Here is an 18,274-nt window from a genome sequence, read left to right as displayed (position 1 = left end):
GTCCAGAGGCGGGAGGAGGGCCGCCGCTGGGGACACCTGCAGCCTGACACCCAGACACAGTTTCACGCCACAAATTCTCTTTATTTCCCCCAGGGCAGTGGGTCCTCTGAGGGCCTGGGTCCCCGCCCCAAACCCCGGCCCTCCCAGCATCTCCCGCAGACCCCTCCCATGAGGGGGGCTCAGAGGACCGACTCGGCCATGCTGGGGTCCTCCAGGAATCCAGCGATGAGTCCGGGAAGCTGTGGGCGTGGCGCAGGGCCCCTCCGGCCTCCGGCCTCCGGCCTGTGGTCCTCCTCATTCCCCTGGTCCTTGGAGAAGTTCAAGAACACCTAGGGGCGGGCGGCCGGAGGGGAGGTCAGCCCCAGCGCCCGGCCCTCGGCACCCCCCCAGCTCCATCCAGGCGCCGCGGTCACCTCCTACCTCCTCTAAGGTGGTCTGGCTCACGGAGAAGTCCTCCACGCCGTGCTCCGCCCCGCGCGCCGCCAGCTCCCCGAAGACGCGGGACAGGGCGCAGCGCCCTCCCGGCGGCAGCTGGAAGCGCAGGCGGCTGCCGTGCGCCTCGCGCAGCTCGGCCCCGGGGAACGCGGTCCCCACGAGGGCCAGCGCCGACTCGGACCGGGCGGCGGGCACCCGCAGGGTCAGCGTGTGGCCGGCTCCGAACCTGGGGTGGGGGGCGGGTCTGCGGCTGCTGCGTGCGCTCAGAGTCCGCCGGCCGCCGCCACGCGCCCATCCCCGGACCGGCCTCGGTCCCCAGGCCCCTTCCGACCCCCGGCCCGCACCCCCTCCCCCCCAGGGCCGCGCCCAGGCACAGACTCCTCCCCTGGCCCCGCCCACACAGGCCCCGCCCCCTGGCACCCCCCTCTTCCACCACCCCCCCCGCCCCGCCCCGCACCTGCGCGGGCCCTGCCGGGCTCCCTGGTTCACGTCTCCCCCGCAGTCCGTGGGGGCCGAGTGGGCTTCGCGCGGCCGCGTGTCGGGGGCTCCTCTGGCCCCGCCTGCACCCCCACCCCCCACGCCGGGCCCCACGCACCTGTTCTTGAGGTGCTGCGTGCTGCCCAGACAGCGGAACCGCCCGTTCACCATGACGGCCAGGCGCGTGCACAGGGCCTCGCACTCCTCCATGCTGCCAGGAGCCCCGCGCCGTCAGCTCCTGCGCCCCCCGCCGGGACCTCACCTCCAGCCCAGACCACCCTGTCCCAGCGGTCGGCTCTCACCGTGGTCGGCGTCCTCCCCGCAAAGGTCAAGGCCACTCCATCTCCCCGGCCCCTGCGCTCTGACCGCGGGGTCCACCTCCCTCCCCTGGGCCTGCACCATCTTGACCCTCAGCCTGGAGCGTCCCCAGCGGGACCCACCTGTGTGACGTAAGCACCACGGAGCGGCCCTCCCGCACGACGGCCAGGAGGCTGTTCCAGAGAAAGCGCCGAGAGCTGGGGTCCATGCCGGTGGTCGGCTCGTCCTTGGGGGGTGCAGGGGGAGATGCCATAAGCGGAGTCCCAGTCCTCCCCCCAGGCCCCGCCCCAGGCCCGCCCCCACGCACCAAAAAGACCACAGCGGGGTCCCCCACCAGTGCCACGGCTGTGGCCAGCTTCCTCTTGTTGCCTCCACTGTAGGTGCCCGCAGGTTGGTCCGCGGACTGCAGGAGCCCCAGGCGCTCCAGGCCCAGGCTCGCCGTCTGTGGGGCAGACGGAGTGGGAGACGGTCTCGGGACAGGGGCGGTGAGCATGGGGGGGTCACTGAACTGGAAGGGGGCAGTGAGCGTTGGGAGGCGCTGGCAGACGGTGGGGGGAAGGTAAGTAAGAGGGGAGGAGCCAGGAGGACGAAGGGACCAGACCTGACCCAGAGGCAGAGAAACCAGAAGCCCTCCGTGGGAGGTGGGGTCAAGGCCAGAGTGGGCAGGCTGGGAAAGTCAGCTGGAAGAGGAAGCAGGGCACACAGCCTGCGGGGTGCCACTCTCCAGAGTATAGGAGCTGGGGGGCAGCAGGCGCCTTACGGTGGGGAGGGGACCTGGACTCTGGGCCTGGCCAAGGAGGGCCAGGGTGGGGCTGCGAACCCGGGGTGGGGGGTCACCTGGGCAACCTGCGTCTCGGGAACACCGCGTAGGCGCGCGAACAGCTCCAGGTGCTGGCGGCCCGTCAGCAGCTCGAAGATGGCATCCGACTGAGGGCAGTAACCCATGTGGCGGTGCGCAGACGCCGGCTCCCGGGCCACACTGGGGGAGGGGACCGGGGGCTCAGGGAACTGGCTTGGCCTGGGCCACGCTGGGGGTCGGGGGCGGAGGCCTCAGGGCCACGCACCCTGGATCGCTATGCTAAGAGGCATAGGGTAAGAGGCAGAGCGCAGACCACATGCCGTGTTGTGCGGACACAGGGCTCAGGGCTGGTGGGACACGCCTGCGCTGTTGAAGCACAGTCCCTGCTTGGGAGAGGACGGGGTGGGGACCGACGAGGCTGGGGGCCACCCCCACCCCACCCAAGCCCCCTCACCTGTGGCCTGCCAGTGTGGCCTCCCCACCGCTGGGCAGCGTGTCCCCAGTCACCATGCGGAATGTGGAGGTTTTCCCAGCTCCGTTCACTCCCAGCAGACCAAAACACTGCGGGCGCCCCACAGACGGCACTCAGCAAGGCCCCGGCTCTGTCCTGGTGCTGCTAATTCCCGGGGGGGTCCCAGTGCAGGAGGGCTGTGAGCAAGGGGGACCCCTGGGAGCGGCACTGGGCTGTGCAGGTGGCCGTAAAGCTGTCGCGTGGCAGGGAAGGGTGGCTGTAGTTCACCAACGCCGGTACCGGGTAGGTGTCCCGTAAAGACCGGGCACAGCAAGCGCTCCGTTAGTAGCGGGGCCGGACACTTGGGAATGCCTCCCGCCACGGTGGGCGCAGCGCTTGGGCTGGGGCCGGCCCCTCCCGGGTCGAGCGGTTGGCCGGCGCGCACCAGGCGCTGGAGAAAGCACAGCGGCAGCGACCAGCACCAGGTCCCCGTGCATTTGCAGGGCTGTGCTGGCCCCAGGCAGGTGGCCGAGACCCGGCTCTCAGCACAACCGCTGGCCATCGCAGGTCTGGAAGGTGAAAGGTACCGGGCACGGGCCTGATAAACGCTGGCTGTGAGCAGGCGCTTGCTACAGGTCCGTATACAACAGGGGCTCACTAAGTACTGTTAGGCTTGCCAGAAGTCGACCCTCACCGAGGGGGCATTCGGCACTCCCCTGTATACACGTATAGACACGGGCTCAGCACGAGACTTGGTCCTCCACCACTGACCCATGGCAGGGGCTTGACTAAGGTTAGTGGCGCATGCGTGGGCACCCCGGTGCGCGGTAATAATTTGGTGCATCTCAGTAGAGGCTCTCTAATACCTTCCTGCACACAGTAGGTCTCAAGAAAGGGAAGCATGCAGTGGGTGCTTGCTGAGAGTGCACTGGCACAAAGTAGGAACTCAGATGTCGGCAGTCAGCCGTTGCTCAGCAAAGGGCAGCAGGCGCAGACCAGGTGTTCAGTAAGCGGGGGGCAGGTACACCGTGGGGCAGCCGCTCACGGCCCCTGCCCCGGGACCTCCGCCCTGGGCCCTCACCTCACCAGGGGGGATCCCCAGGCACAGGCGGTCGACAGCTGGTGTCCTCTGCCCATGGTACACCTGGGGGGAATTCAGGGCCCTGAGAAAGGTGGGTGGGCCGGGGGAACCCCCAAACCCAGCATTCTGCACCCACCTTGGTCAGGTCTCTCAGCACCAACACGTCCCCCTGGGTGTCGCCTTGGACCACCCGTTCCCGCTCTCGGGCCACGTCGTCATCCTCGTCCCCCAGGGGGTGCAGCGACCCGGGCTGGGGTCTGAGGACAGAGATGTCTGTGAGCCCAGAGCTGGCCCCGGCCCCTCCCAGCCCCCACCCCCGAGCCCCACTGACTGCGGCAAGAGGCGTCGGCCATGCTGCAGCAGGAGCGCGCACAGGAGGAAGAGCGGCCCCTGCACCGCCATGGCCGAGAGATTCTTGCCGACCACCTCCCAGCGCAAGGGTGACTGGAACTGCCCATCTCCTGTGGGGATAAGAAGGAGGAATTAGGGGGCGCCTGGGTGGCTCAGTGGGTTAAGCCTCTGCCTTCGACTTGGCTCGTGATCTCAGGGTCCTGGGGTCAAGCCCTTCATCGGGCTCTCTGCTCTGCAGGAAGTCTGCTTCCCCCTCTCTCTCTGCCTGCCTCTCTGCCTACTTGTGATCTGTCAAGCAAATAAGTAAAATCTTTAAAAAAAAAAAAAAGAAAAAAAAAGAAGGAGGAATTAGGTCATGAGGGGGTGGAGTTGGCTTCTGGGCTCCTCCCCGTCCCAGTCACCTTGAGTTCTTTAGAAAAAGGACCAAGAATGGGATGGTTCCCTCAACTGCACTCCAGCTGACCTAGAAAACAGTCCTATCTTCATCTCCTTTATTTAGTGCCTTGGACCTCTTGTGATATGACCCAAGACAGAATTAGTTTTTTTTTTTTTTTTAAAGATTTTATTTATTTGTTAGAGAGAGAGATACAGAGCGCAAGCACAGGCAGACAGAGTGGCAGGCTAGAGGCAGAGGGAGAAGCAGGCTCCTTGCCGAGCAAGGAGCCCGATGTGGGACTCGATCCCAGAACGCTGGGATCATGCCCTGAGCCGAAGGCAGCCGCCCAACCAACTGAGCCACCCAGGCGTCCCCAGAATTAGTTTTTATGGCTGCTTTCTGTACTTCTAACTTGACTCAAAGTTGGAGCCACCTAAGATGTCTAGTTCTTGTCCTGGGGCTGCTGTTTGTCCCTACCCCGTGTAACTGACTGGCACTTCCCCCACCTAGAGGGATATTCTCACCCAAGCGCTCAAAGGCATCAGCCATGGCCTGGTTCCGCACCATGTCGATGAGCCCCCGGCCCAGGCAGAAGTGGGGGAAGATCAGGAAGACCTGTCTCAGGATCCGGCTGACGTCCTGCAGCTTCTGCTCGGGGACAGGAAAAGGGACGTGGCTCAGGGGCTGAGGCCAACGCCCCAACCCAGTCCCAGCCTGAGGCAGGGCCACACCTGATCAGAGAAGAGCTCAAGCACGAAGGTGGCCATGCTGCCATTGATGCCGATGAAGAGGTTGACACAGGTGAGCACCACGTAGGCCGTGCTGGGCACGGAGAAGAAGAAGGAGGCAGGGTACATGAGCGGCGTGATCGACCAGCTGCGGGGTCACAGGAGCCACCGGTGACCACATGATCGGAGGCTAGGCAGCTCTAAGAGGAATAGGGAGCTGCCCTCCCATCGTGCCGCTGCTAATGGGGGGGGGGGGGTAGTGGGTGTGGAGATGGGCTTTTAAGGCCACCTTGGCACATCATTAGTTTAGATTAGGCTTGGGCTCAGCTCAGACCAGCACGTTGTCTCCCTGGGAGCTGGTATGGAGTCCAGTGCCCCTTGACAGTATTAGGTGCCGGCGGGGGGGGGGGGGGGGGGGGGTGGTCAGTAAGACTCGGCCCTGGGGCCCTGGGGAGGCCTCACCCATAGAGCAGTAACAGCAGCAGGAGGGCCGGCAGGTTGGCAGGGGCCACGTACGCCCTCTGCTGGAAGGCCAGGAAGATGAGCACGACGACGCACGCTGACACCAAGTAGTTACACTGCATTGGAGATGGTGATCGCTGCCCTCAGTCTGCAAGAGCGGCAACTGCCATCCTCATCCCGGTGGCCCATCCCAACCTCCCTGTGCTTCTGGTGGCAGGACACAAAGTCTCCACCTGCCCCAAGACGGCACCCAGGCCATCCTGGACAAGGGCCTGACCAGAAGGGGCCAGAAAGGGGCAGTGGTGAGAGGCGGCCAGATCCCCACCCCTCCAAGCATTCCCCGCACCATGTCCCAGAGGAAGTTGCTGAGCCAGTAAAGAGTGGGAGGCAGGCCCCCCATAAACTGCAGGTGTTTGGCCCGGGTGATGCGCTCCTCAATGAGAATGAGGGTGAAGCTGGCCGGGACGAAAGACATGGCGAACACCACACAGATGGAGACAAGCACGTCCACCGATGAGGCCATCCTGTGGGCAAGGGTGCAGGGGCTGTTCAGAGAGCTCTGCCCAACCCTGAGGGGACACAGGTCCGTGACCTGGTCAGGGAGATGAGTGGAACCATTTAGGGCAGAGCTACGTGGGCTGTCCGGGGAGCCTGGAGCCCACTGAGCCTGATGGGGTCTTATTCCCCAGGCCTATATGCACAGCAAGAGTGGGTCAGGGTCCCATTCTAGCTCCCTCTGCTCAGGATAACCGGGCAGCTCAGCAGGGGAGAGTGCACAGAAGAAAAGCGGTGCACAGGGGAGGAGGGGGCGTGCACGGGGGGGGGGGGGCACGCACAGGGGGAAGGGAGGTGTGCACAGGGGAGGAGGGGGGCGTGCACGGGAGGGGGGGGCACGCACAGCGCAGCCTCCGACAGCTGCTCCTTGGTGAGGTTCAGGGGGTGGTTGAGCGTGGTGATGCTGTGGGCGCGGCGGGCAGGGCCCAGGGGCAGCTGGGCGCGGAGGATGGCGTTGTTGGCTCTGTTGAGAAAGGCGACCATGGCGTGCCAGCCCTTGTTGTTGAACCAGATCTAGGGGCGGGCAGGGCCCAGCGGTCAGGGCACAGGCCATGTGCCTGGCCCCCCAGCCAGCGGCCTGCGGCGCCCGCGGCCCACCTTGAGACTGTCCTCCGCGTCGAGGCTGTGAGCCCACACGGCGAGGCTGTTCAGGATGCGGTCGAGGGCCCCGCCCGGCGCGGGGTCCAGCAGCACCCGCAGCTGCTCCACCGAGCGACTCACCTCCTGGCCCGAGGGCAGGCCTGGGTCTCGGCCCCCCAGGGAGAAGCCCCCATACCTGTGGGGCGGTGGGGCAGGGGGTAGCAGGTGAAGGCCCGGGGGTGGGGCGGGCGGAGCGCGCAGGGACGGGGCCCTCCTCACCTGACCTCATTCACCCACTTCTTGGTCTTCAGGCTGCAGGAGAGGCAGAAAGGCAGATTCGGGATGGGCGATGGGAGTGGGGCAGACGCGGCGCACGATGCTGGGGGCCGCAGAGGCAGCAGAAGTGAGGGGAGGCCCCCCGCCCTGACCTCCTGGCTTGGGGGCCCAAGCGCTCACCCCTGCCTGACCAGGCGCGGGTAGGTCTTCACCAGGAAGTCGGACAGGTTCCGGCCCGTCAGGTTCTGCACCACCTCCCCAGAGCCGGCCAGCGCCTGGGGCGGGGGGGGGCCACCGGCCGCAGCGGGGCAGTCGGGCAGCAGGCGCCGGGCACCAGGCTGGCTGCACCGGCAGGCTGGGGACGGGGACTCCGGGGTCCAGTTTCCGCTGGTCAGGACCTCAGCAACACCCGCGGGCACTTCAGGCACCCAAAACCGGCAGACAGCGGGCGCTGGGCACTCGCGCATCCTGGGGAGGGGGGAGGGCTGTGGGCACTGAGCCTTCCAGAGGCTCGGAGCCGTGGTCGCTCCAGCTCCCAGGTGGACCCGGGATGCTCCAAACACCCTCAAGGCCGACTGGCCAAGGCCCGGAGAGACAACCTGGGGCCCCAGAGGGACGAGGTTCAGGCCGACGGGCCCCACCTGGTAGAGCCGTTCCCCGGGGCGGCCTCCAGCCCTGCCTCCTCCAGCAGCATCTCCAGCAGGCGGGCGCGCTCCGGGCTCCCAGGAGCGTCGTCACTGTGGGGCGCGGCTCAGAGTCAGGTCTGTGCCCCTGGCCCGCCAGGCTCCAGGCCCCTCTGGTCTATACCCACCTGAAGAAGGACACCTGGGCACCATACATGCTGGGACTGAGCCGCAGAGCCGGGTAGTGTCCGAAAGGAGGCACGATGAGACTGAACACCAGCGCCAGCCCCACGAAGAGGGCAGGCAGCACGATCTGGAGGACAGGCCCGTCAGCTGCCTCCCTGCCGTCCCCTCCAGGCTTGCCGGTGTCCTTCCTTGCTCCTGCTCTAGAACCATCCATGGCTCCCCACTACTCTCAGTAAAGGTGCTCAGACTGGGGGAGACTTCTGGGGTTAACCAGTCAGATGAGGTCCCTGAGCGGGCGACCGTCACAGACACCAGGCCCCCCAGGTCTCCCACGCGCTCTCTGGGGCCCAGCCCCCCTCACCTGTGCAAACAGGCCACGGCGGCTGCGGCGGGCAAGCAGAAAGCGCTTGAGAAGCAGGGCCCGGAGCTGTTGGCGGGTCAGTGCCCAGCCCCACACCCGGGGCTGTGCAGAGCCCCGCAGGGCCTGCGTCTCTGGGGCAGACAGAGCTGTGGGGGATGGGGGGGGTCAGTGCTCCCGCCGTAGTGGCCAGGGAGGGGCCCCCGGATCAGGGCGGGATAGCTCACCACGCTCCCCGTCTTCCGAGATGGACTGCTCAGGGAGGATCTTGAGCTGTGTGGTCACATCTGGGCGAATGCGGCCTGGGCCTGGGTTCTGCCTGTGGCTACCCCCTGTGGGGCCGGCAGGGGTGAGGGTCAGGCTCCAGGGCTACCGTTCAGCCTAGGCTCTGAGTCAAGGTCAAGGGTCACAGGCAGAGGGGTTCAGGAATGAGGGGTGGAGGTCAAGGCTCTGCCTTGGGTCAGACCGCACCAAGGATGGGGATTTGACCTAAAGTCAAGTGCAACTCTGGACTGGGGTTAGGGGTCAAGGGCAGGGACCTGTGGCCGCATCCTCCGGGTCTGTGGCCGCAGCACAATCTTGTACCACCTTCAGGAAGATCTGGGGACACAGAGCAGGGGCTCAGCCTGGGACCCCACAGCAGAGAGCCACCCACTCCTAAGACACTGTGGGTCCCCAGGCCTCCCGAGGAGGCTCCCAGCCTCTGGTCCCCTGCAGGTGCCCCTCCTCCTCCCTGGGACGGGCTGACAACCCTGAGCAGGCCTCTCCTCCTCCCTCCAAGGCTGCCTCCTCCTCCAGGCAGCCCTCCCTCCAGCAGCCGCACCTCTTCCAGGCTGGTGTCCGAGATCCCGTAGCCGGCCAGCCCCAGCTCCTCCAGCCGCTGGTCCACTTCCCAGAAAAGCCTGGCAAAGCTGCCGTCCACAGCACCCCCGTAGGGCAGCACTAGCACCAGCTCATGGGGCAGCTCCCTCACCAGCCGCGCCCCGGGCACCAGCTGCTGCACAAGGGACAGCAGCCCGGACACACCTGGTGGGCAGGGCGGCGCGTCAAGGGCGCTGGCGCAGTAGGCGGCCGCTCTCCTTGGGGACGGGGTAGGGCTGGTCCCTGAGAAGCCCATCTCCGCAGGCGGGGGGAGGTTAGGGTGAGCCACCAAGGGCAAGGGGACCTGAGGTGGGGCCGGAAGTCCACATGCGGTCAGGGGTCAGTGGTAGCCAAGGCTGGGTTAAAGGCAGGGGCCAGGATTCGGGTCCAAGTCAGGGTCCAAGGTCAAGGGTCCAGGTAACAGTCAGGGAGCCCGCTGCCCTGGCCCTCCCCTGAGGAGCACCCGCCAGGTCTCACCAGCTGTGCCACCCCAGCTGACCGGCTCCCTCTTCTGCCCGGCATCTACGCTCTCCTCCAGGTCCGGCTTCCCCTGTGGGCAGAGGGGCACCAGCTGCCACGGCCACTGGGGCTGGAGCAGTGGCGGTCACAGCTCAGAGGGCAGCTCCAGCCCTCACCTTGCTGCTGGCGGCCAGGGACACGGGAGCCTTCACCAACGTCAGATAGTAGCCGGAGCCAAGGTGACGGCGCAGGAAGAGCGGGGAACCGCAGCAGCACAAGCGGCCTCCTGCCACCACAGCCACACGGTCTCCTAGCAGCTCTGCCTCATCCAGGTGGTGGGTGGAAAGGATCAGTGTGCGACCTGGGCAACGGCAACCCCAGCCACGTATACCACCAGTATGTGAAGTCTATGCCCAAGCTGTGGCCACTGCCAGGAGTTGCCTGCCCCGTGCATCCAACTCCTATCCATCCCTCAAAACCCTATTCCAAGCACTTTTTCACTGGAAACTTTCTAGCCCCTGGAACAGAATCCAGGGGGACCTTGGGCCTCCTGACTCTTACCTTCCCGGTATTTGAGCAGCAGCTCCCAAATGCTGCGCCGGGAAGCAGGGTCCACGCCAGCTGTGGGCTCATCTAGGATCACGACCCGGGAGCCACCCACAAAGGCGATGGCCACTGAGAGCTTCCTCTGCATCCCGCCTGGGTGGGCAGAGACAGGGGTGGGTGTCCCAGCATGACGCCCCCACCGTCTCGGGCAGGGCTGCTGTCTTCAGGCCCCTTCCTCCACCCTCTGGGTCCCCCAGATCGGCGTCGCCTCTGGCCTCACTCCGCCCTTGGGATAACGACTCCACTCCCCTCCCCCAGCCTCATCTCGGCCCCCCCGGAGGCTCCTCCCTGGGCTAGGCTCACCAGAGAGGTGGCGTGTCTGGGCCCCCGACTTGGGGACGAGCCCCACATCCTGCAGGAGACGGGCCTGCTCGGGGCGCACAGCAGCCGCACTCAGACCCTTCAGCCGCCCGTAGAACCAGATGTGCTCATCCACGGTCAGCCTGCAGTCAGAGAGAACACAGCGGCCCCTGTGGCAGGCAGAGTCCCAAGAGCACCCAGCCTCCTCCCAAGCCACACCCCAAGCCCTCTGAGACCCACATGTCAAACAGCACGTTGTACTGCGGGCAGACGCCCAGGTGGGGCCGGATGGCTTCCATGCTGGACTGGACATCATAGCCCAGGATGCAGGCGGAGCCCCGGGTTGGAGGAAAGAGGCCACTCAGGATGGACCTGGGGATGTAGGGGTCTCAGAGGAGGAAATGGAGACCCCCAGAGAAGGGGCCAAAGCACTCAGAAGGCACCTACTACCATCGCACCTACCACATGCCTCCACTTTGCAGAGGAGGGAAACTGACAGGCTTGGAGCCCATAGGTTACCTGCCTATTGTGTACCCAGAATGAACTGGGGGTCCTGCCCCCCTGGTAGAGACCCAGATGCCTCTCCCATTGAGCAGATGTGCAAACAGGCTCGGTGGGGGGCGAGTAGGAGCGCGTAGGCTGCTCACAGTGTGGTCGTCTTGCCGGCTCCATTGTGGCCCAGCAAGGCAGTGATCTGGCCCTGGTAGAAGTCCAGGCTGAGCCCCCGCAGGGCCGGCTGCGGGTTGCCGGGAAAGTGCTTCTCCAGGCCCCGTATAGAGACTCCTGGGATCAGGCCCGGGGGTACCTCTTCCATCAGCACTGTGGAAGGACAGAAGGCTCAACCGTGGGAGCCCTAGGCTGGGGGAGGGGCGGAGGTTGGGGGGGGGTCTGGTGGACCCGTGAGGCCATGAAAGCCGGTCTGTAGAGTCAGTGACCTATCAGGCTGCAGTCTTCAGGGACTAGGGGCAACCCGGGGAGCCCGGGTAGATGGAGATAGCCAGAGGATTGGGGTTTGCAGGACCGTGGGTCTTTACAGGACTCGGGGGATAGGGACAGGGAAGCGGCTGTTAGGTCCCTTTGTGCCTCACCTTTTGGGTCCTTCGGGGTGGCAGGTGGGGAGGAACCCTTGGGAGAAGGAGCTCCAAACCAATAGCTCCTCCGAAAGGGAAAGTTCCACGGTTTGGGGATCCCGTACTGGCCTGGAGGGAAGCGGTGCTCAGTCGCCTCTTGAGCCCATGGAGTGTGCCGCCTTCTGGCCATACGCCTGGCACCGGGGCATGCAGGCAGGAGACCCCATCTGCCCGCCTCAGGCCATCCCTCCGATGGGGCCACGTGGGCCTGGATGCAGGGGTGGGGCACCACCCTCTCACCTGCCTCGCCTCCAGGTACCAAAGAGCCCTGAAGCCCCGCCCCCACCACGCCCCTCAGCCCCGCCTCCCTGCCGCAGGCTCGGGAGGAGTCCCTACCCCGCCCTTAGGGCCCACCTGGGCAGACGGCCTCGAGGTACCACGTGGCGAGGCCATAGAGCGCGGCATCCAGCAGCAGAATGCCAGAAACTTGCGCCAAGCTGAAGACGTCGGCCGCAGGCCCAGTGCCCATGTTGTGCCACTGCGCGCCCTCGCCCTGCTCCTCCAGCAGCGCCAGGCTCTCGCAGCCGAACCCAAAGGCCACAGGAGACAGAAGGCTCTGCGGAGGGGGCAGGTGCGTTAGTGAGGGGCCCCGCCCAGCGCGCCCCGCCCTCGGCCCAGCCCGGGTCTCACCGCAGCCACCAGACCACCCGCAGGCAGCTGGTCCCGCCAGGCCACGCACAGCACATAGGGCAGGTAGAGCACGAAGTAGGCGAGGCCTCCGCAGGCGGCCGCCAGGTTGGCGCGGGAGAAGAAGGCGGTCAGAAGGAAGCTCTGGACCACGGTGGCCACGGCGAAAGCCGCCAGGAACAGGAAGACCACGGCCGGGTGGCTGTAGGGGAGGATGTCCCCGAGCTGCAGGGGCCACAGACAGCCAGCCTGGGTCAGGCTGCGGGACGGCCTGGGGCGCGCACCTCCGCCGGGCGCCCCTGGCCTGCGATCGTGCGCGCGCTCCCGCCCCGTGGCCGGCGAGGCTGCGGTGCGCGCACCTTGAGCACCAGCACGAGCAGCGCGGTGCTGAGCAGGAAGGGCGCCAGGCAGCTGAGGAACCAGCCGAGCCACAGCACGGCGCGGCCCAGCCCCATGGCCTGCATGGTGCCGCGCAGCCTGGTTTCCTTCTCGCGCACCACCGCCTTCACCGTCAGCGCCACCGAGTAGATCCAGGCCAGCGTCAGGAAGAGCGGCAGCGACCGGCTCAGGACGCGCAGGAACCTGAGGCAGGGGGCGGCTGAGGGGGCGGCCAGAGACCCGGCGCGCAGCGGCCCCAGCCCCGCCCGCTCCCGGGCACAGGGAGAGGTCCCGCTCGAGCGGCGGCTGGCAGCCCGACGGCACGCGCCGGGTCCCAGCCTGAGACGTGTCGCCTGGGGGAGGGGGTGCGGGGCGGGCGCTCACGCGTCATCCACGAAGCAGGGGTACGGCATCTGCTGCAGGAAGAGGCGGGCCCGGGGCTCGCGGCCGCTGAGCACACGCACCGCCGCGCGCTCCAGCAGGTCCTGCAGGTACACGAAGCCACCCCACACGTAGCGCAGGTCCCTCAAGGGGTCGGCGGCCGGGCCGGGGTCCCAGAACCTGCAGGGGGCGGGGCGGTCGGCTGCAGGGAGAAGCCCGTGCCCCACCCACCGCAGACCCCAGCTGGTCCAAGGCTCCCCCCCCACCCCCCCATCCGCCCGGCTCTGCGCATCCCGGTCTCCCCTAGACCCGACGGCCCCCCAAGCCCCGCCCACACCCGGCCCCGCCCACACCTGTCCCTGATCTTGTTGGTTCTTGTGACAGCATCGATGTCCATGCGGATCTTGACCCGCACGTGGCCGGGACCCCGGGGCTGTGCGCGGTCCCGACGTTCCTCAGGCCCCAGGAAGACGATGCCGGCCCAGAAGCGGCGCTCTGCCAGCAGCTCCAGCGCCCGTGCCACCAGGGCGGCCTCTGAGGGTGCCACCTCCAGCTTGTCCAGGGTGACACACTGGGGGAGGGCCCGGGCGTGGGTCCTGGGTGCCCGGGGCCGCCCTTGCGGGGTGGGGGAGGAGGGGTCGGGCAGGGCTCCTCCCTCGGAGCCTGGGGCGCAGCCCAGCTCCATCAGGTCTCGGCAAGGCCCAGGCCGTGTCCATCCTCAGGCTTTCCTAGGAGGAGCCACCGCCCCAGTCTGGTCCCCCTCCCTGGGCTGGCCTCCGCCCTTGGATCACCACAGGTCGGGCCCTTCCTCACCACCAGACAGAGCTCCCCGGAGGTCGGCCCCTCACCTCCACCACGCGGCCCAGCATGCCCACCACGTGGCCCACGTCGGCATGGGCCTCCCGCCAGGTGTAGCCTTCCCCGTGGGGGTCCAGAAAGGCCAGCAGGGCCTTGGCCCGGGCCTGGCCTCCAGATCCCCCCGGCCGCGTCCTTCCTCTGTCCCCAGCTCGCAGGAGCCTCTGGGGAGGGGTGAGGGAGGGGGAGTCGGCACAGGGCGCTCTGGGCGGATCACTCCTCGCCTCATCCCCGCCTCCTCACACCTGCCCAGGAGGCCCTGCCCTGCTCTCCGCCCACATCTTGGGCAGGGAGGAAGTGCCCGGGGAGGCTGGGGGCGAGTCTGCCAGCTGGCCTCCATCTGCGGACCTGCATCATCGCCAGGTTCGTGCTGTCATTCAGGAAGTCAAAGAGCTGGGGTCCCAGCGTACCCCACACCTCCTGGACGTCCTTCAGCAGAGCCAGCTCCTGGAAGGTCCGGTTCACCTGGGGAGGGGGCACCAAGAGACTCGCCAGGCAAGCCCTCCTGGACTCTCATCTCCTCCGAAGACCTACCCCTCCCCCGCGGCTTCCTCTGTCTCCACGGCACCTCTGACCCCCAGCCCACACTGTCCCTCTCCCTGCCACCTGGCAGACTCTAACTCGTTCAAATCCCTGCTTCCACAGCCCACCTCAGGGAGCCTCGGGGGCAGGGCCCTCCCTCTGGCCTGGCCCGTGCTCCCTGGGCTGGGGGCGGGGCCCAGGACCCCTCCTGCCCTTACCTGGGCCATGAGCTGCCTGGTGAAGGCAGTGTTGGGTGTAAACAGGACTTTCCCCAGGACCAGCGGCTTCAGACGCCTCCAGAGCAGGCGGGACAGTGGGTGAGACTCCAGGGACCCCACAAGCTCAGCACAAGCAGGGCCTGGGGCAGGGGCACCATGAGGTCCTGCCTCCACTCCCAATGCCCCACTTCCCAGACTGGGAGCAGAGGTCGGTGGCTCACTCACTCAGGCTGTGGTCGGGCTGGGCTGCTGCTGGCTCCTGCCCCACCAACTCCTTCAGGTGGCTGGCCTCGTACCAGTTGAGGGAGGGCCCCCCGGGGATGCTGGGCCCCCGGGCACTGCAGAGGGCCTCGGACACAGCCTCCAGGGGTCCACCCGCTCCTTGGGGTCTCTGCAGCAGTGCCCGGAGCTCCACCAGGCTGGGCAGTGCCAGGAGCTACAGAGAGGTCACCAGACGATGCTGGTAGCCAGTTCTGAGCCTAACCAGGGCAAGGCACCCTGCCAGGAGCACCTCCCTCTCTCCTTCCGCCCAAGCTCCCCAAGACCTACCCAGGGGAAGCGCCGGGCTGCCCTGTCACCTCCCCAGCCTGGCAGCCTACCCTTCCAGTTTGCAGGCTGGGGTCCGCAAGGATGAGGGGCCTCTTACCTCCTGGGCCAGGTCCTCTGCTGCCTCCACAAAGCTGCTCAGGGACTCCCGGGCGTGGTCAGGCACAGACCCCAGGGACCCCTGGGGAGAGACAGCAAGCAGGGTGACATTGGCCTTGGCAGAGTTCTCACGAGGTGCGGAGCACTTTGCCATGCTCTGTGCGGGCTGTACTCTCTTAGACCCCGTTGTACGAACAGGTAAGTGGAGGCTGCAAGGCACACGGACTCATTTTAGGGCTCGCTGGCCGGACCCGTGCCAGCTGGACACAGCCTATCTGGGCGCTAACAGGATAAGGAACGTCACTCCAGGTGCCAGGGACAGCCCAGGCACTGGCCTGGAAGCTGGAATCAGAGGCCCCTGCCCCACGATGGGGAAGTCCTGGGACTTTCTGAGGGCAGCATCCCGGAGTCAGCCTGGTGTCACACCACCGCATCTCACCTCTCCAAGCAGTGTCCCCAGTAGCTCAGTGGTCAGGGACAGGAGGTCCTGCAGTCGGTCACTTGTCTGATGCTGGGCTGAGGGAAGAACACACAGGACCTTAGGCAAAGCCTGGCCTGAGGCAGCCCCGCCCTGTGCCCATTACACAGCCGGGCAGATTGAGGCTCAGAACGCACCCCCCCCCCCCCAGACAGAGGGCCCGGCCTCACCTGGTGTGCCCGCAGCTCTCAGCAGCGACATCAGCTTTCCCAGGCTGGCCAGCGTTCTGTGGGCACTGGGGCCCCCCAGGACAGTGCGGGCATCTGCCAGGAGCCGGGAGACCCTGGGGACAGAGGGAGCAGGAGGTGGGGTCTCAGCAGACACCCCCATGCCCAGGGCCACCGCACCCACTGCCGCCAGCTCACAGGGAGTCCTGGAAGTTGCTGAGGACGCGCGGCTGCTCGGCGGGCGTGGGCTGCGGGAAGCAAGTGTTGTTCAAGTTGCAGATGAGACCCTGGAGCCAAGGAACGGTGCCGGCCGAGGGCAGCGGCTTGTTGGGGAAATGGCCTGTGGGGATGCCGGGCAGGGGGGTCTTGCCAGAGTCCCCACCATGTCCACAGCCTCCCCAACAGCACGCTCACTCAGACTTTAACTGGATGCCCAGTCTGTGCTCTTGGACCCCTACTGGGGCCCCTGTGGATGGGGGGCCCATTGCCTACCTCCACCCCCCTCAAAAAAGAGCCTGGTCCTTGGGGGGCTTACATTCGTGGTGCTCAAGTGGGGGGTGGGAGTGGCGGACGGCCACCAGGATGAAGAAGAGAAAGAGAGGCCACAGCAACTCCACCAAGAGCTGGACCTGGGGGAGGGACAGAAGAGGTGGGGGAAGTGAGGGACAGCGGGGGGCACCGCGGCCACTCCGCCCTGTCCCATCAGTCCTGGCATTACCGGCTGTCTCCTGCGGTACAGGAAATTCTTCCAAAGCAGCAGCATGAGCTGCGTCCAGAAGGCCATGGTGGGAACGGACAGAGCCCACGACGGAGCGCCCGCCTGAGGACGTGCGGTGTGGCTGCGAGCAAATCCTGGCCCCTTCTACCCCAGACTCCTCACCCCATGGCGCGGGCTCCTGGACGCTCCGCTGGGAGCCAAGCCGCAGGCAAGTATTAAAGGGTCTCTTCTGTCCCTGGGGGTAGAGTGAGCCAATGGGAGCCCGGCCCGAAGCCGTCCTCGCACCTGATTGGGTGCCTGGGCTGTCGCTCCCTGCAGGGCGGGCGTCCAAAAGGCGGTCAACTAATTCTTCAGGGGGAGGAGCTTCGGCTCCGCCCCGCGGTCGCTAGGCTCCACGCGAGGTCCCCTGGGGACCTCCCGTTCCTGGCCCCCGGCCTCATCCCGAGCCCTGCGAAGGACCCCCCACCCCCGGCTCTTCCCGGGTGACACGTGCTGAACCTTTCACACGCCCGGCGGGGAGCAGGGCCTGCCCCGCCCCGCAGAGAGACAAGCAGAGTCAGTCCGCCGGAGGCAGGGCTCCCCTCTACGCGCCCCTCACGTGGGGTTCCCCGCCGAGAAGAACCCCAGGCTCCCCAAGATGAGTAAGGAGAAGAGGCGGGGGTGCGGGCTCCTGGAGCTAGCAGTTCCTGACGCCCACCTTGGCCACGACTGTCCAGCTCTGGCTGGACTGTCCATCCGGCCATCGTTGTACCGAAGACGAACCGAGGCGGGGACCGGCCCCAGGCCACGGACGAGGACGGAACTCGCACCCAGGACCCCCGGCCCCCCACTGCGGGCTCTGCTGTCCATCAGGTGGGAGCTGGGACGCAGGGCGAGTGGGAGCTCTAACGGGCGGAGGGGCCGCAGGTGCATGTCGCCAAGCCCCTGTCAGGGGAGGCTCCTGCCCAGTCTCCTCCGGGAACGAGCGGTCCGTTCCGGCGCCCTCCACTCTCGGGGCGCGGAGCCTGCGCTCCGCCCCCAGCCCCTCATTCCCGGGCACCTGCTCCCCACCCACCCACCCCCGCCTTCCGGCGTCCTCGAGGCTCTCTCCCCGGGACCCTCTCACCTTTCCAGCCCTCACCTCTCGCCGCCTTCCCTCCGCCCGCAGCTGGCCCTGAGCCCGCAGCAGGGACCGCCCTCCCGGGGAGGCCCGCCGCCGCGCAGGCCCCGCCCCCGCCCCTGCTATTGGCTGCCGCCCCCGCCACTCACGGGCCGGGCCGGCGGGAGCCACGCGCGCCGTGGGAGGAGGCCGCGCGGAGCCGGGTTTCTTAAAGGAACCGCTCGCCTCTTGCTGCGTCACCGTGGGGCGCTGGGCGGTCGGCTCACCCCACGCGGGCCGACCTCCGGACACGCGGGACAGGCTGCCTCCTCACATTGTGTACCCGCCTGCAGTGCTGCAGGTCCCTGCGGAAGGAGGTCCCTTTCTCCCCAGTCTCCCCTGGGGGACCCGGATCCTGGCCAGGCTCGCTTCGTGACCCTGGGACTCCCATTTGTCCGTCCCAAAGTGGGGGTTCGATTGGTCATCATTTGTTCATCCCCCAAATAGTCCTTCAGTCCTGCCGTGGGCCAGGCCATGGCAGGAGGGGGAGGGGGCCCCAATATTCCGAGATTAGAATCCTGGGTCATAACGGTCACATCATTTCCAGGAATACCTCCGGGTCCATTCAGAAAAGTGACATTTCCGGAGCTTGTGGCAAAGAGGATACAAGTGTACGGACCCACAGCCCTGGGGCAGCTGGGGGGCGGGGGTTGGTATTGGGGCTTGGGTGATGAATAGGAGCTTGCCAGCCCAGGAGCTCCAGGCCAGGAGGCCAGAGCTGCCTGTGGCGCTGGGA

The 18,274-nt window shown here is 66.9% G+C and overlaps 1 protein-coding gene across 15 annotated transcripts; it reads right to left on the bottom strand.

Moving 5' to 3' along the window:
- Window positions 1-42: 42 nt before the first annotated feature.
- Window positions 43-16,502, bottom strand: ABCA7 (ATP binding cassette subfamily A member 7). 15 transcript variants are annotated; one of them, XM_032304678.1, is made up of 46 exons: window positions 16,401-16,502; window positions 16,218-16,311; window positions 15,881-16,022; window positions 15,686-15,798; window positions 15,477-15,553; window positions 15,039-15,119; window positions 14,618-14,828; window positions 14,393-14,532; window positions 14,001-14,117; window positions 13,646-13,816; window positions 13,151-13,368; window positions 12,801-12,977; window positions 12,398-12,620; window positions 12,042-12,263; window positions 11,766-11,967; window positions 11,370-11,480; window positions 10,929-11,100; window positions 10,522-10,653; window positions 10,285-10,424; window positions 9,937-10,074; window positions 9,552-9,736; window positions 9,394-9,466; window positions 8,879-9,081; window positions 8,595-8,655; window positions 8,283-8,387; window positions 8,059-8,204; window positions 7,700-7,824; window positions 7,530-7,625; window positions 7,069-7,356; window positions 6,892-6,924; window positions 6,631-6,808; window positions 6,377-6,546; window positions 5,825-6,002; window positions 5,479-5,594; window positions 5,020-5,164; window positions 4,813-4,936; window positions 3,893-4,022; window positions 3,698-3,818; window positions 3,562-3,624; window positions 2,484-2,590; window positions 2,068-2,209; window positions 1,538-1,672; window positions 1,353-1,456; window positions 1,031-1,123; window positions 421-661; window positions 43-329 (listed from the first exon to the last, which is right to left on the bottom strand). In XM_032304678.1, the coding sequence occupies exons 1-46, from the start codon at window positions 16,464-16,466 to the stop codon at window positions 180-182; spliced, it is 6,459 nt and encodes a 2,152-aa protein (XP_032160569.1). In that variant the 5' UTR covers window positions 16,467-16,502; the 3' UTR covers window positions 43-179. The 15 variants fall into 15 exon arrangements, with proteins under 15 accessions (XP_032160569.1, XP_032160579.1, XP_032160493.1 ...); XM_032304688.1 differs by having other exon boundaries at window positions 5,020-5,110; XM_032304602.1 differs by having other exon boundaries at window positions 421-1,123.
- Between the last annotated feature and the right edge of the window lie 1,772 nt (window positions 16,503-18,274).

The sequence above is a fragment of the Mustela erminea genome, chromosome 1 (assembly GCF_009829155.1).
Source record: "Mustela erminea isolate mMusErm1 chromosome 1, mMusErm1.Pri, whole genome shotgun sequence".
NCBI classification, from domain to species: Eukaryota; Metazoa; Chordata; class Mammalia; order Carnivora; family Mustelidae; genus Mustela; species Mustela erminea.
This window is presented reverse-complemented; position numbering and strand designations above follow the sequence as displayed.